The 17597-nt window shown below is 44.7% G+C and overlaps 1 protein-coding gene and 1 long non-coding RNA gene across 5 annotated transcripts in view; both read right to left on the bottom strand.

Annotated features, from left to right (window-relative positions):
* Positions 1–17365, bottom strand: part of BCL11A (BAF chromatin remodeling complex subunit BCL11A) — a 104166-nt gene extending 86801 nt beyond the window's left edge. Inside the window, exons 1-2 of one of the 4 annotated variants that reach the window (XM_029072295.2) lie at positions 16918–17365; positions 9636–9965 (exon numbers count right to left, since the gene is read on the bottom strand). In XM_029072295.2, coding sequence (XP_028928128.1) covers positions 9636–9965; positions 16918–16972 — 385 coding nt within the window. In that variant the 5' untranslated portion in view covers positions 16973–17365. The remainder of the gene's footprint in view (positions 1–9635; positions 9966–16917) is intronic. The other 3 variants (XM_029072296.2, XM_029072297.2, XM_029072299.2) reach the window with 3 other exon arrangements.
* Positions 6379–7526, bottom strand: LOC120638611. The gene is made up of 2 exons (XR_005660356.1): positions 7361–7526; positions 6379–6469 (listed from the first exon to the last, which is right to left on the bottom strand). It is a non-coding gene; the product is annotated as an uncharacterized LOC120638611 (long non-coding RNA).
* Positions 17366–17597: the final 232 nt, after the last annotated feature.

The raw sequence follows: 17597 nt of genomic DNA, 5'->3' as shown, positions 1-17597 counted from the left end.
GGCTTACTTCTGAGAAGTGTGCCGGGCGGGGGGGGGGGGGGGGGGGGGGGAGCGGAGGAGGGGGAGCGCCAGGAACCTTTCTGGCTTTTCTCTTCTTATGGTTTTTCCCATTTTTCATTTGCAGACTGGTCCACTTGGGGATCAGCTGACTTTCAAAAAAGTTTTTTTTCTGATATTCGCATCTTGGGAACTGGGATTCCACATATTCCAAGTCTCGATCTGGGACCCTCTTTATTTCTTGATTCTTCTGGTAATCTAACAGTATCAGGGGAATTTATTCTTGAAGCCCAGATGAGAAGCACTAGGTATGTATTAGGTATTCTAATTGCCACTCAGAGAACTGAGGAAGAATGACAAGTTTGAGAACCACCAAGTCATTGCTCAGCTGTTTCTACAGCAAAGACTAGCCTTGGTGATTACATTTCGCCTGCAAGTTGAACTCCCACCGAAAACAGCCTAATACCTTTCCACCATCCCCAACTATTTACTCCCATTTAACTTTTCTGCAATCTGTCAAGAAAAATAAAAAAGGCATAGATAAGGAGTACTATCCAATCTCTGATTCCTTATGTTTCTCTCTTCAGCCCGTTCTGTTTACTCAAATTTTAACACTTATTAGAAAGAAACAAACTCCACTACTGCCTGGAATCTGCTTCAACAAACATCTGTATCAGTCAAGGGCCTACTGGACCAATTCTATTTGACGCTAACATTACTTCACACAAGGAGAGTTTGGTGAGGGTTGCTTTGGAAAGTGACGCAGTAAATCAGAATTAGATTAAAAACAAAAGTTTTAGAAATCCACACTACTCTGCCAAGGAAATGGGAATTGAAGGCCAAATTTTCTCTAACTGCCTTCAAGTCATTTCCCCTATTAGGCCTTCTCCCCCTGCATAGACAGCAGTCACGAGACAGCCGAATGCACCCAGGAGATCTCGAAATATTTCTTTAAAAAAAAATACAGCAATTAACTTATTGCCAGGATTCAGCAAGCAATAGTGACAGACTGCCCTGAACAGAAAGAAGGGGAGGTGGTCTCCATCCCTGGTCCACACAAAAGAGGCAGACCCAGCACAATGCCTGCTGTCAGCAACTGAATTATTTTTATACAGGAATTTTTATCTCTATTGTACAAACAAGTATGTGTCTGTGCTGACTTGTTAAGCAATCCACTTGTATGTAGAATAAGATTTTTTTCTCCTGCTACCAGTGACACAGCTCTAAGATCAGAAGAAAAACACAGTCTTTGAAGCTCCTCAAATGTTTTAGTTAAAAGGACAGCAGTTGTTTTCAAAGATCCAAGAGTATCTTTATCAGAATTAAAATTTTCCTTATTGATTTTTTTCTCCTCTAACACAGTAATTTATTTCTAAAATTCAGCCTTTAAATAATTCTCCAATGTACCTTTTTAAATAAGGAGAGCTGTTTTTAATCTTTGAAGGAGAGGGAAAGGATGCTCAAGATAATTAATATTTCAGATTGGACAACGCACTGAATTCTATGTGGAAAAAATTAACTGGTAAAGGTACATTGCTGATCGCACCCTAAATGTAAATACAGCACATAAATCACATGAGATGTTGGAAGGCCAAGCTTCAAACCCGGGATTTTTAACCCAAGGAGTAATAAACTCAGTGGCTTAAAGGCAAAAGAAAAGACCCAACTTGAAATGTAGTGTTCGATGCTCCAGGCTACCTTTCTCTCCCCAGTTAAAAATTGACTGCTGCAATTTTTTTGGCAACTTTTTAAATACAGCATTACTTACCACGAAATGTGAACAACTGGTGGACGTGAATCTAAAACTCCCTTGTGATGGACCAGTCGGGCACTTATTTATTTCAAAAGCTTGAAGAAAGACAGAGAAAAGGAAGAAAACCCTACCAAAGTTCTCCCAGAAGCACTCTAATAATTCGAGTCTTCATTTTTAATGACCATTTTTAATCAGTGGACTAAGCCTCAATCTAAAACTAAGATCAAATTGGAGGTGTAATTGTTCAGCATTTATGCTAAGAACACCGAGGATGCAAACAAAAACTCATTGTGACTGACCGAAGCTCCCTAGATATCCCCTTCATCAACATACATGTTAAAGAAATCCACTGGGAATTCACTGAGCCTGATTCAGTCCTGAATAACATACTGCCAATCCCTACCTGCAAGGGAGGTTTGCTAGGGGTTCCTCTCACCACTTAGTTTCACAGGAAGGTTAAACTTGATCATTTCCCCTCTGTGAAAATAATTTGTTGCTTATCCATCTAAGAGCTTGACATTTTATCTGCCTCTCTAAAGAAGAAGGAAAAAAAAAGAAGAAAGAAAGAGGGCCAGGCACAGGCTGCTAGATATGTTCACATCACGTAAAATGTAGAAATGTGCTGTCTTATAGCAACAACCTGTTCAGGTAAAACTTCCAGCAGCATTGCATCAGATTAGTTCAGATCAGTCTCCAGGGTGAGCAAATAGAAGAAACCCTTTGGTGCACTGTCTGCAAACTTATAATTCATCAGTTCTTGGCAGCTAATTTTTTTCAAGTGTTTTGTTTCAGGAAATGCGTGTATTTTTCTTTGTACATTTTGTGGATTTACCACAACTGGTTCTGACAGCTGTTGATTCTGTTAAGTGAACACATTATAAAAATCCTCTTTAAAACCTCAAACAACAACTGGGTTGAAAAATATAATAGCAAAATATTTTAATGGAGTTCCAATTGTGATTTAGTAAGGAAGAGCAAATGAAATTACAGGAATCCTAACTCAGCTCTGAATTTTAACGCTGGGCTTAGAAGTGTTGGAACTGACCCCTCATACTTATTGTACAGTATTTAGTCAGGTACATTTACGAGCAAAAAAAAGAGGAAAAATCACTAAGTCTTTAAAAATGCACATAAACGACTGAACCAATGTTTTTGGCCATGTGAACCCCAAAAGAAGCACCTTAAAAAATAAAGAAATAAAGAAACCCACCACCTTAACAGGAGAGAAAGAAGACGCTGTTTCCATTTCACCTTGGATCAAAATAGAACAGAAACGGAAACTATGACATACTGAAACATTTTTACATCCCTACCATTCACACTAGGCTACCTGAGTTTTATACAATTCCCAGACCGACCGCATATTAAACTTGCTGTGTACAGCTTTATTATGGTGTGGTGGTGGTGGAAGAAACATTAATATTCCAGTGTTGCATCTGACAGGACATTTACATGCACCCATCTGAGCTCACACCTGAGCGCTACCCTAAGGTACACTGAGTGTGCTCTTATTGTAAAGGCAAATGAAGAACACAAATTCCCTGCTGGAATCAGCACTGACCTCACCACACTCCACACCTCAAATCTTTCCCTTGCCAACCTAACTCAATGCCATCTCAGAATGACGAATGAGCTGAGAAACAGACACCAAGTTACCAATCCGCTAAGACCAGCAAAACCCTTTCTGAAATGTTTTAAAAATGCATAGTGAGTGCAGCTGGCCAGTAAAGGTTGGGAAACAAACTCCGGTGAACCCAATATAGAATACATTACATCCTAAAACTGATTAGAAATACAGGATGATGTTTACTGGATTATAATTCAATTTAGCATCAAGCATACTGACTCCAATAATGTTGGCATTTTTTATTTAAAATCTGCCTTTGGTCTGCACATGTGAAGTGCTTCAGCTTTTATTGTCAAGTTGCATTTACTGGAAATTAATTTTGTGACTGAAAATGTGCCTAGTAGCAATAATATGGTTTGTGATCGAATTAATTAGTCTGTTTTTAAAAAAAAACCTACATGGCAAATTGTAAAGATAAATTTATTGAAATTGTCCACTACTGTACCCCTATCAATAAGCAACCTTGGTTTAAAGATGCTTATTTACCCTAGGAAAGGAGAAAATGAATTTCCTGGTTGTATTTCAAATAAAAACACTACTCCTCATCCATTAAATTATATGGTCTGGACATATTTTATTAACTTTAGTAATGTCCCCCAAATTGATACATAAAATAAAGAGCGCCTTGATTTAAAAAACTATTGAAAATGTGCACCAAGTTAAATTTTTTTAAAAATCCCTGTAATAACAACACTACTGACACAGTCATGACCCAAATGAAATCTGAACAAGCTAAAAGGTACTAAAGATCCTTAGTGATTAGATCCCATGCTAAAAAAAGTGGCAAGGTGCCAGGCTGTGTCCAGCTTGATGCTAAGTGCTTTTTATTGCACAAAGCTGGTACTACTGTATGTAAAAACAGGCTTGCGCTTGGGGTGAATTTTGTCAAATGATTTCTTTGTGTAATAAAGGGTGTGAACAGACCAACAAATGTAGATTAAATTTACACCGAGTGACGCAGTTTTGCGCCTCTCCCTGGTTGAATTTTCTACTTGAGACAAAAATTAATTTTCTTCAAGACAATCCAGATCCTCAGTATTCCCTGTAACAACTGTGGAAGCTCAGAATGTGAGTGCTATTATTGTGAACCTTTAGAAGGTAACTTCAATTTCTAAATCATGAAATTCTCCAGGAAAATTTGCATTACCCACTCCCCTATTAATTTGCAAGTATTTTTGCTTTCCCCAAATCCCCAAATTAAATTTTCATTGTTTAGTCTAGCCCCACTGAGCCTCCATTGGAGAAATTAACGATTTTCCAAGCCTGTAAAATACCCCCATTAACATGCATCCATCTTTCCCTCTATTCTATGCTTAAGGTGTCCTATTCTCACACTTCAATCATGAACAGTCTGCATCCGGCTCCATTTCAGCCCATGGTCAGCTCCACAATTAAGTGCTATATTCACGAAGGAAAACTGTGCAAAACGTATTTCAAATCGTTTCAAGAAAACGACACAACTTGGAAGGAGGAAAGAAATTGCATGATTTAAGAAATTACAACACTTTTGATGCTTTCATAGAATAGTCATACAGAATGTGAGGAAAACTTTCTCCTCTCAGCTTCTGTTCTTGGAGTGAATACATATTTGTGTTTCCAATAAAAGGCCATTTTTACATTAACTGTCTGTAACAGCAGGGGATAGAAAAACTAACACAATCTCCACATCATACACAGGATGATCTTCATATCACGTGGACCTGTCCTCAAAACTATTATTTATAAAAGGCTACTAGGAAAATGCACAATGCATCTTATATGTGTCACGGAAAGGGTAACATTTGAAGAACTTTTGGATCTCCTACATTTTAGCATTTTTTTCCTCCAGAAGTAAATTTAGCAGCCATACAGGCCACTGTGTTTAATTAAGCTTTCAAAAGTCTTCTGACAATGCCAACAATTGTAAGACACTTCTGCAGCTCAATCATGCAATCACTGTGACAGTTCTATTTACAATTTGTCTTAGAAAGAGTTTCTCTGACATTGTACTTTGACAAAACATCCAAGCTGCCAGTTCACAACCTTTCTCTGTCTTATTTACAAATACAGCTTGTATGTAGGGCTTGCAATGGCCTGAGCCTTTGGGTACTGGCCTGACAAACTGATAACGAGCTTGCCAGGATTATTTTCTATAAGGATCTTAGGTATTAATCATGCAAAATATTAATTCCTCTTCTGATTTTACCCAAAGGTAAAATTTTGACCAGCACACTTTTAACATGGCTGTAATTCAAAGCAGCCACTTCAGATGTCAGTAATTTTTACCCAGGACAAAACAAATCAAGAGCAATGAAAATAAATAGTAATAATTGGCTACTACAATTTATGGCCTCATTTACAACCACACTGTAACTGCTCAAATGCATCTCTCAGTCCAGCCTGAGCCAGCAACGATTAGAGGGGTGCAAAGAGGGGAAAAAAAACCCAACAAATTCCCATCTAGGAATGTTTAAATAGGTAAACGGGCAGCAAAACATAATCCATCTTGAAATAAATGTGATGGGTTTATTTTGGGGAATGAATAATTCCCACTTTATTATGCGAGACGAAGATCTGTTATGCCTAACATTTCTTTAACCTAGACTGACTAGGCAAAAAAAGCCCCACTAATATAAATATGAAATATGTAGATTTGCAATCATAAATAGAAGGTGCAACATTGCAGTGAGGTGCATAATTAGGGTTGTAGTCTTTTAAGTCTCCAACTCCTCCCCTCAAAACCAGCCTTTTATTAACCCATCGCTAGCACCCATATTTATAGACTCCAATACACAAAATGCCCCTCCAACACACACACATACAAACACACACACAACCCGCCCCCTAAACCTGACAGTAGTGGACTGTAAATACTCCTTTTTTGCCCTTTCCAATACATGAACAGCAGTTTTACTTTCACTACGAATTTCAGTTAATATTTTCCCCTATTGTAAAATAAGAGACTGGAAAACTAAACCCTTGCCGAAACCCCAATTGCAAATCACAAGCTGCGGATAACTCGTGGTGAGTATCTGACATTCATATTGATGAAAACTGCCTTGTTGGACCTACACAGCATAACCTCTCAATTTTCTGTGGAATTTGTGGCATTTCTGCAAAAAAAAAAATACTGGGTCAACATCACCAAAAGGCTGGAATCAAACTCAAGGTGAAATAATATAAACGTGCGGAGGCAAACATGAACAGACAAAAGTGTACATGTGTGTGCCTGAGTGTTTCTATTTATCTCCCGGACAAAAAAATGAACTTCCCCCTGAATAGTGCTTATTGGAAGAGGTCTATCAACAGTTAAAATGCAAAATATTTTGCTGCAGATTTAAGTGGCTGCCTTATTCTTACATTTGAAAGCACTGAAGCCAAGCATTATTTATCCTAGGAAGACGGTCTTTCACTGTTCTTGCCTAGCTTACTGACTCTAAAATGGTTCACCATTCTTGACTGTGCCCAAAATCAAACTTAGAACACTTTAATAAAATCAAATCTGAAGCACCCGTAATTGGCTACCTTTACTGCAATTGCCAAATACATTTTTCTTCAAATTCTTCAATATGCTTCAGACAATGGAGGGTACTCTGCTCTTTCCCTTTCAAACACCACATTCAGGTTTTTGGTTTTTTTGAATGATTAAGGCTTTTGTTTATTTCTGGATGGTGCGAAGAAAAGCAGATATAAAACCATGGACATGGGCTTTTACCAAACACAGCTATCTGCCTGCATTCCTCTTCCAAGTCCTCCTCACCCCACTCCCCCGCAAGTACCTAAGACCACTCGATGGTCTCGAATTTCAATTTTGCCACAGGGCACCACTAATTCATTAGTTTTAGATATTCGAAATTATGAATCCAGGTACTAGCACATTGCTTTTGCAATTCGAGCAAACTGTTTATGTTCAGCCAATTCCAGGGTGAGAAGATGTGATTAAACACAATGGCATGAATAGTCCTAGCCCTCGTAATTATTAGGGCATGAAAGCTTTATCTCACCTGGTCACACATCACTTGTGCATCCACTGCATATCCTGGATATCTTTTCTCATTTTGAAAACTATCAGTATTAGATTCAAGTTTTAATCGCAGCAGCCCCTAAACACAGACTCAATCAGTGTGCTTTCTGGCCTCCCTGCATCCTCCACAGTAACCACCCCCGACTCCTTAAGAAAAATAATTTACTGGAACCTTTATGACAACCACAAACAACGGATGACAACCAATCCCTCTTCAGAGTTCCACAGCTGTAATAATCAAATTCTAAGCCTAAAGGCTTCCCTTCCTTTCTCCCGCACTTCTTTCCTCTCCCCGGACACCTCCTCCCCACTCCCACCCACCATCACTACAAAAAACGCAGTTGTATTTGTGAGTGAATGACCTATTTGGGGCTGCAGTAAGAAGTGTGGTTTTAATTCTTGCTTGACAGATACTGTGTTTTGTCTTTTAAACAGAGCAGTTCAATATGTAAATACACTGTTACATCACACAAGTGTTACTCCATATTTGGTGATTTAGCATGGCTTTGGATCTCCCAGGACTACAAATCCCTTCCGCCAGCTCTTGCTTCATTAATCATGCCTTACATTTCTGTTCATTTTCCTTCAAATCACAGACAGCACATGGAATGGTCACCGGTGACCGTATACCACTCCGAGGGAGAAAAAAAAATCTTAACCCTACATGCCATATAAGCTAACTGTACTGGACTGAGTAATACAATTTTTAAGTCCCCAAACTTTCCAAATGTAGCTTACTTATAGCAGAGCCTCCATGTCTGTGAATGAAAAATATTTAAATGCTATTTCTCTGAGTCTATTCTCCCCACACCCCTCCAACCCACCTCGGTCAAATCACCCAAATGCCATGCTTGATTTTGATCACGGGTTTTGAGGAGGAGAGGAGGAAGGAAAATTAGGTGACAGTGAATCCCAAAGGGTCCCCATTCTACTATGGTTCAACTTTGTGGCCAAACAAATTCACAGACAAGCACCAAAGTATCATATGATGATGTGGAGTCCCTTCTCTAGCTCCGAGCCAGGCTTTATTCCACTGGAAAGAGAGGAGAGAGATTTCCTGCTGGAAAGGATATTTCTATAGGGCTAGATCACCCACTCACTCCACTTGATATGCTATATCCTTGCGGTTTCATGAAAACACCTGATGGGTCACTTGACAGACCGTCAACTGGACCAGCCAATGCCTCTTGTGTGTCAGGTAGAATTTGAAATCTCAATTATCTTTCCTGCATTTAGCTTCCTCCTGCAATCTTCCCCTAATGAGAGAGTAGCTCTCCCCCGACACCCCCAGTTAAAATTAACCAAAGAAAACAATATGATTGGATTTTTTTTAAAGTCACTCTTACATGGTTAGTGTTGCAAGAAAAGTGAAGCTCTTTGCTGGACATTTGTAAGGGTGACATGTGGTTGTGTAAACCACAAACAAAATCAAGATAGATGGGTCAAAACCACATCTGAGACAAGAGAGAGCACAGAAGAGCATTTATCATTTGGCTGAGGAGGCGCGCTGCTGAGAGCGGCCTTTCCTGTCAAACCAACCTTTTGAAATTTCCAACATGCCCTTAAACTTTTCGAATAAGCATGTCTGTGCGCTTCAGCAAGTGCCCTCTCTACTCTGGCCTGGCCAGTAGAAAATGGCATCTTAAAGTCAAGGTCGGTGGTGTCACTTTGCCATGGGGCTGGGTTTAATTACAGCCTATCTGCTGACAGCCAATATGGATCCAAGGGTGGAGGATGTTAGTTAACTCTTTCCCCGCCATGGCATATCCTGAGTTTGGGGGGAGGTCTTTAAAATTAGTCCCTCCCCTTGGATTACCCACAAGAGTATTGCGGATTCATTATATTCATGCCATCAAATGACAGGGAGGCATATCTAGAGCAGATGTTGGGTTGACACTAAGATTTAAAATGGTGGACGCTGGGATGAGCTAGGTCATGAGGAATCACCAGGAAGCCCTAGTATTTGAAATGATGGAGAGAAGAAAATTTCCGTTTCAGCAAAATCCAACTAAGGGAGTCAGGTGTGCGTGCCCTCCAAAGCCTATGTCTTGCCCACCAGCACGGGAAATGTTTAATTTTCCGTTTTCTCAACACAAACCAAAGTGCTGATTATTTTAACATGGTGGAACTGTCACGTACAGGCCTCTGCGGAGATAAATATATGGCCGCCCTTCCCCACTCCTTAGGGCTTAGTTGGAGCTCCACGGCACATGGCAAGAAAACATACAAACACTTTCTATTTGGTACAAATTTACCTGCTATATGTTCCTGTTTGGGGCAAATTCCTCGAGATGACGTTGATAAACAATCGTCATCTTCTGGGGTGACCTGGATGCCAACCTCCACAGGATTGGATGCTTTTTTCAGCTCACTCGGTGAGGGTGAAGGTGGCTTATCCACAGCCTTGTCTAAGCAGAGACTGCCGTTGCATTGTTTCCGTTTGTGCTCAATAAAAATAAGAATGTCCCCCAAAGGGAAGTTCATCTGACACTGCCCACAGGTAAGAAGGTCATGGTCCCCTTCAGCGGCTCCCAACGTGCCATGGTCTGGTTCCTCGTCAGTAAGAATGGCTTCAAGAGGTTCGGCTGCAGTTGGAGAAACAAAAGGAAAATCATTAGAGAGAAAAAGGAGAAGAGGAAAAAATGAATAAAATAAAGTCGCTTTCCCTCCCTATTCCTTGCCCCCGCACATGCCTCTCTTCCCTCTTCCCCCGCCCCCGCAAGCTTTACCCACATAGCGAGAGGGGTTTCTGGGATGAACATATGAATCCGATCAAACGGCAGCCCATCATATCAGATGTACAAGGATGTTGGGGACTTCAAATAGGCAACGTATGCATCACTGAGGAAAATCATCATATTTTAAAGGAGCACCTCCTGATGTAGGGGGCTATCTGGCAACAAGGATGGCAAACTTATCTGCTTAGGAAATTTGGTCAAAATGTGATTTCTAAATGCAATTATGCTGTAAAATGACACAAAACGACCCAGCATCAATGAAAGAATAAAAACTGCAATACTGTACTGCCATGGAGCGAAGCCAAATTTGTCCCAGGTTTCCAAAGTATTAGTTGTTTACAGTAATAGAAAATTATAAGTGAAAACATAAAGACCCATATATTTTATCTGTGCCTGAGTGAACACCTACGAAATACAGAGATTACTTTCTATAGGCTATAAATCTATTATATCTAATCTACAGTGAAAACAGTAAATTTACACTGTGGCCACAGGAAAAAAAAAAGGTAAATTTCTTCTGAAACAAAATTCTGTATAATAGTAATATACCATAATTCACTCTGCCGGTTGGGGGGTGTGGGTTGAAGCGCGGGGGGGAGGAAGGGGGAGCATGCTTTCACTTTCAGCTATCCCCCTAAAAATATGAAATTCGCTGGCAATTCTTCTTGGACACATTAACTAAATAGGATACTTCTGAGTACTTAAGAAAATATGCCAATTAGTCATTTTTTTCATTCAGAAGAAAGGAATGCCTAGAATATTCTAAACATGTTCACACTTGGTGGCCCTCATCACAGAAAAATCAGAATGGTCACAACTGAATGCCACATTTCATAACAACAGTGAAAAGTCCTTTCTTTAAACTTGAAATACTTTGGCTAATGTTGTCAAAGTTGACTAATTTTCTGAATGAGCTCCAAAATGCTTCATTATGAGGCTATTTCTGCACACATCATCGCCAATGGATGGTATAACAAGATAGACATGACTTTCCTTCCTGTTTGCTTAACTTTGCACTAAAATACCTTGGCATCTATCTGCACAGCTTCCATCATTTTAACCTTGCAAGGGGGAAAAAAAAATAATAATACCCATGTTGATATTCCTCTCCCCAGGAAACACAATTCTTACACTACTACAACAAAAAGAAATGACATTATAGAATAACAAAACCTATCCAAAACACTGTCAGTTAATGAAAGTGAAGCAGAATATGCACAACTCTTAAACAGTTAATCAGTCTGACCTTCTTTAGCAAGCTGCCAATTTCACATTTAATGAACTTAAAGCCACAGAGAATCAAAAAATAGATTTTAATTTGACTGCAGAATATTGGAACAGATTTTGATAAAGTGCAAAAATCCAGTGAACTCAGGTTAAATTTATTTCAACCCTACCTAGACTGACTATTGAGGGGGAAGATCTGGAGTAGCTCCCAGATGTGCTGTGTAAAATAATATTGAGAGAGAGCACTATCTGACTGCACCTGGGTTCCAAGTAGGACACAATGATACATTCCATCATTTCTTGCCTCTAGTACTACTCCTAATTTAACATAAGGTCAACCACAGAAATATGAAGGTTATATTCCAACTAATAAAGACAACAGCTTAAGTACTCGTGTTTTGCTTCCAAACTTACTGACCAAAAGGTAAATACACAATACATTTGTACACTTTTCTAGTACCGGAAAGTAAACAGGCTTGCTTTTAGTATTGTGCCTTTATGTCATTTTCTCATGGAGTATTTGTTTGCATTATGACAAAGAGGGTAAGTGAATAAGGAAGTTGTTCCTCCCAGAATTTTTTTCTACCGTAATGGAGAAATTATATTAAATCAATATATTGATAATTGGGAATTTTTTCCTTTAAACACTAAGTATAAATAACATCTCCAGACCCGAGAGAAATTGAGGTTAAGAGCCCACTTACTCTTTTTGAAAAATCAGTGGTAACTGGATTCTTGGGGGGGGGGGTTGGGAGAAACAGCATTGCTCCACTACGAATTTTTTCCCCGGGGCCCGATTTATTCCTGAAATTGTAATATTATTTGGAAGTACCAAGGCTCTCAGTTGTCAGAGACCAAATAGTTAAATGTAATGCTACACAAAAACAGACTTGGCTAAAGTCTTCTAAATGTAGTGACTGGGCTGATTTATAATCAAAACCAGGAAATGAAGTGGTAATTCAGAGGTTGCTGATTACACCTCCACATTTCACCTAATTAATTTTATAGGAGGCAAAGTTCTTGAAAATAACAAGATGATCAAATGTACAGATATAAAACCTGTAACCTCAACATTTTCTATGCTCTTAACGTAAATTATTGCTAATTAACCAGAATTATATCCTACTGTATGAAATACGTTCAACACCGTGTTCATTGCAAAACATTTGGCTGGTGGTGTACAGAGAAATAACAAAACGCATTTTTATTGTTAGCGGTTATTAAAAATCAGACGCAGCAGTGCACAAAAGAAATATGAAAATACGTTTCTCTTGGTTCAGCCACCGATTTGCATGGACATCTTCTCTCGGTGGTCATCCACATTTCCTCTCTGGACATTTGATCATCTCCCTACATTTTGATCATAATTTTTTTTCCCCCCTTAAAATCTCCCTCGCTTTACCCCTTTCACCTCCTTCCTTTACCCTCAATCTGTCATTGCCCTCCACTTGCACATGATCAACACTCACCGACCTCCTCCCTCAAAAAATTAAAAAATCCTGGTTTTTAAAGTGGAGGGGATGCGGGGGGGACTCTGGAAAGGACTGAGAGGGAGGCTAAGAAAACGGAAGAAAAGGCACGCTCCCTACACCGGTCGTAATATCTGATTTTCTCATGTTTTAAAGCATGTTGGGGTTCACACGGCCAGGCGGCCCAGAGGCATCTAAATGCCCCAGCAGCGGACAGAGCTCCCTCCCTGCTGCTGAGAGGACAAAAAAGAAAACGGGATGGGGGGAGGAAAGAGGAAAGGGGGAGCTGCGGTGGTGGGGAGGTGAAGAACTGCCTGGTGCAAGTTGGCCCTCCATGGGCATCATGCCCCCACCCTGGGCATCGTCCGTGGGGTGAAGGATCGAGGCTTGGAGCTTCTAGGAGGGGGAGAGGGTGTAACTGGGGGGGGGGCAGAGCGGGGTCCAATGCCCCCCATCCCTCCGTTGGGGCGTGAAGAGATGGCACAGGGCAGCCGGGGAGAGTTGGCCCGAACCCCGAAGGCCTCACGGGCCGGGGGCGGGGTGGGGCAGAGTGGGGTGCGGGCCCGGTTTTGGGGGGGCGGGGTCCGGTCCTGGTCCCGGTCCCCGGGGCGGTGTGCGGGGACTTGCTGGTCGCCCTGCCGGTGGCCCAGCGGGCAGGCGAGCGCCGAGCCCCGGCTCCGAGCCCTTCGTGTGCCCCCCACCACCCCGTGCCAACGGGGCGAGGCCGGCGGGGCGAGGGGGCTTCGCGGCCCGCAGCCCCAGACCTCGCAGGCCGGCGGCCACCGACCGACCGAAACTTGCCACGACCTCCACCTCCACGGGACCCTCCCCCAAAGCAAAAGAGCTCGGGGGGAGAGGGGGGGTCCTCTTCCGCACGCCCCCCCCCCAAATAAAATACTAGCTATGTGTGTGTGTGCGCGTGTGTGTGACCGCACGCCTGCAGGCTGCTGAGTTCTTCGGGCAAGGCACCAAGGAGAATAAAAAGTAAAGAAAAAAAAATTTAAGAACAAAGAAATAATGGGGCGGGAGGGAAAAAAAATCTTTACCCCGGTAACCGCCCCCCCTCCTTATACACACAGACAGACACACACACCCCCCGAGGGACAGGCTGAATGGGGGGAGGGGGTTTGGGCCCCGGTCAGGTTCAAGTTCGCGCAGCTTTCCTGATCTTGTTCTGCCTCCTAGCGACCGAGACCGACAGTAGGAGCCGGGAGAAGCGGCCCGACCCCCGGACCCCCGGACCCCCGGACCCCCGGACCCCCGGACCCCCAGGCCCCCAGACCCCCGACCCCCTCCCCGGTGTAGAAGGAGGGCACGGGCAGCTGCAGGGACCATGCAAAACCACGCACCTCCATGCACACGCCCCTCCTCACACAGCGCTCCGGAAAAGGGGTAGAACACGCAACTAACCCCCCCCCCCAGCACACACACAGCACCTCGAGCATCCCAACTCTTTGCATGCACGTGCGTTGGGGGGGTTTGCACGGAGGGAGGGGAAGGGGGGACCCGGGGAATCCTAAGCAGCCGTGGGGAGGGGGAGATTATGGGCCGCCCCGACTGCACACCAACCTCCATCTTTCAGTTCTTTTCCCAAGTTCTCGGGAAGAAGAAGAAAAAAAGGGAGGCAAATTGGCCTCCCGCCTGTGCCCCCCGCCCCCGAAAAGTAACTTGAACGTTTCTGGGCAGCCCGCCTTTTGGAGGGAGACGCGGTTGGGGAAGGATGGGAATGGGGGGAAGGGGAGAGGATGGGAATCTGCAACACGTGCGGGCAGGGGGTCCGAGCGCTTCGTCCCGCCGGCCGCTCCACCCCGAAAGCATCCCGAAGAGCTGCTCAAAGCCTCGCCCGGGAAGGGTGGAGGGGACCGGGGGGGGGGGGAACTTGGGGCCGGGGGCGGCATGAAAAGCAAAGCACTGACACCCCCCCGGAGGAAGAGAGGCTGGGCATCTGCACGGTGGACCCGCTCGCCCATCCCCACACCTACTCTTTTTTTTTTTCTTTCCCTCGCTGCCAAACTTTTAGCCCGTGCCAGACGCCGGCTCGCCTGAGCCAGCACGTTGGCGGGAGCGGCTTCCTTTTTTAAACTCCCCGAAGCTCCCCCCGCCTCCACCCCCGCACCCCCATCCCCGCACCCCCGGTCGGGGCTGGAACCGCGGCCGGAGCGGGGCTCCGGGGGAGGGGGCGCCCCGGGGAGGGGGTCGCGCCCCCGAGTCCGCCCCCCTACCCCGGGGGACCTCCTTGCGGGTGCAGGGGCGCCTGGGGAAACCTTCCTCCTCCTCCTCTTCCTCCTCCCTCCTCCTCCCGCCTAGAGAGAGGGGAAATGCCTTGAAAGTGAAATGGCTGGAGGGGGTGGGGAGGGGGAAAGTCGCTTTTTCTTGCTTTGGGGAAAAAAAAAATGGGGGCAGGGGGAGACTTTTTTGCCAACCACTTTTCATGTTCTTTGGGTTGCAGATGTTCGGTCTCTGGATTCTCGTATTGTAGCCTGGGAGATTGGAGGACGTTTGGGGGAGGGGAAAACTCCGAATTAAGGTTCCCCCCCGCCTCGTCTTACCAAGGAGCCTTACTTTATATGTATATACATTTTCTTTACGTTGGGGAAGGGGGGGTGTTAGTGCCGCGGCAGTTTTTTCGGTTTGGTTGGGTGAGCGCGGGTCCCGGGTCTGTTTGTTGGCAGAAGGCTCCGACACACGCGATGCTTGTAAACATTCAGACACGAGATTTTTCCCAATCAAAATCCACTTCCACTTTTTTTGAAAATCTTCCAAAAAATAGTAAGAGGAGGGAATTCCTCGCTCCCTCTCCGCGCGGCCAGCACACTAAGTTTGGAGCAGGAGAGGTTTGGCGTTTGGATATTTTTTTTTTCCCCCTTAAGTTGGTGTGCGGGGTCTGTGTGTGTGCGGTGTGTGCGTGCAGCTTTTCTGCAGGGGGGAGAGGAGGGTCAACCGGTGGACGGCGCTTCTCAGTAAAGTGGGGGGGGGGGGGGGAGGGACCTTTTGCATTTTTGGAAAAAATTAAAATTCTTTTTTTTGCATTTCTCCTTCTCGTTCCTTCTTGCAAGGATGGGGGCGTGGGGGAGGCAGATGAGGGGAGGGGGGGAGGTTTGCACGTTGCATGGCCCCAGAGAAAGGCAGGGAAAGGCAGCAGCAGGAGCAGCAGCAGGAGCTGGAGCTGGAGCGGTGGTGGCGGCGGCCGCTTCTCCCCCCAACCCAACCTCCCCCTCCCCCCGGCCCGCCCCCTCCCCCCCTGCCCCTGCTGCCCTTTGGCGGCGGCGAGGAGAGAGAGAGGAGGGAGCGAGGCACAAAAGACAGCGGGACAAACACCCACCTCCGAGCGGAGACAAAAGGAAAGAGGGACCGGCCACTTTTCCCCCGAACGTTGCAAATGCAAAAACCTCCCGTCTGTCTGCGGCCGCCTCTCCTCCCGCACCTTTCCCCCCACCCCCTCCCCACCACCGCGGTCCGGGAGGACGAAGCGGGTGGGGGGGGGGGCATCTGAAATAAACACCCCCGACCCCTAGTCACACTTTTTTCCCCCCTACTTTTCTCTCCAGACCACCCTTGACCCCGAGGTATGAGTGTCTGAGTGTCCGGGTCTCATCTCACCTCTTCTCCACCGCCCCCTCCCCCTTTTGGGGATTTTTTTTAAAAAAACCCTTGACTTTTTCTTTTCTTTCCTGCGGTGGCGAGAGAATAATCCCTCTCCCTTTCTCCAGGTCCCCGACGCTGCCTACGAGTTATTTGCATTATTATCACGAATATTCCTGCCCCCCCAAAATGATTTCGTTGCTTGCTGCAAAGAGAAAAGAAAGGGGCGAAAGGAGGGAAGAGGGGGAAGGGATATCAGAGCAGCGGAGTGCATGCTTTCCAAAAAGTGCACCACGGCCGAGGCTTGGGGTCGGGTACTGGGTTTGTGTATAGCGCCTTTTTTTAAAAAAAATTCTTTTCATTTGACTCCAGGTTTTTTTTCTTTTTCTCGTTTATAAAAACTAACAAAATACAATCCACGCATGCCCCCGGTCCCCTTTTTCTCTCCACTCTCACCTTTCGCGCTCACGGTTATTATTAATTATTATTATTATTATTATTATTATTATCGGGTTACTTACGCGAGAATTCCCGTTTGCTTAAGTGCTGGGGTTTGCCTTGCTTGCGGCGAGACATGGTGGGTTGTGGAGTAGGAGGCGGCGGCGGCGGCGGCGGCGGCGGCTGGTGAACTGCAGCTCGGTTCACATCGGGAGAGCCGGGTTAGAAAGAAGGAGACTCCAGAGAAAATATCTTCATCAGTGCCTTTTGACATCCAAAATAAATTAGAAATAATACAAAGATGGCGCAGGGAAGATGAATTGTGGGAGAGCCGTCATGGCTTTTTTTTTTTTTTGGGCAAAAAAAAAAAGGAGAGAGGGAGAGGGAGAGAGGGAGAGAGAGAGAGAGATGAAAAAAATGGCAAAAGCCCCCCCTGAGCTGCAAGTTCAAGTGCGGACGTGACGTCCCTGCGAACTTGAACGTCAGGAGCCTGGATGGACAGAGACATACAAAACATGGGCAGGGCGAGCAGGAGAGAAGGGGAGGAGGGAAGGGGGAGCCAACACCAATGGACACTCATCAGGGGCTGGACATGAAAAAGAGCAGGACAAGCCAATGGACAGTGCTGGGGGGGCTGGGGAGGGGGTGCGTGGAGGGGAGGTCTCCAGACACCAAGCTGCCGCTGCATGGGGTGGAGGGGAGGGAGGGAAGGGGATGGTCCTGGGGGGGGTGGGGGCACTCGGCTCACAAGTGGCCGCAGAGG

Source organism: Ornithorhynchus anatinus, chromosome 9 (genome assembly GCF_004115215.2).
Source record: "Ornithorhynchus anatinus isolate Pmale09 chromosome 9, mOrnAna1.pri.v4, whole genome shotgun sequence".
Taxonomy (NCBI): Eukaryota; Metazoa; Chordata; class Mammalia; order Monotremata; family Ornithorhynchidae; genus Ornithorhynchus; species Ornithorhynchus anatinus.
This window is presented reverse-complemented; position numbering and strand designations above follow the sequence as displayed.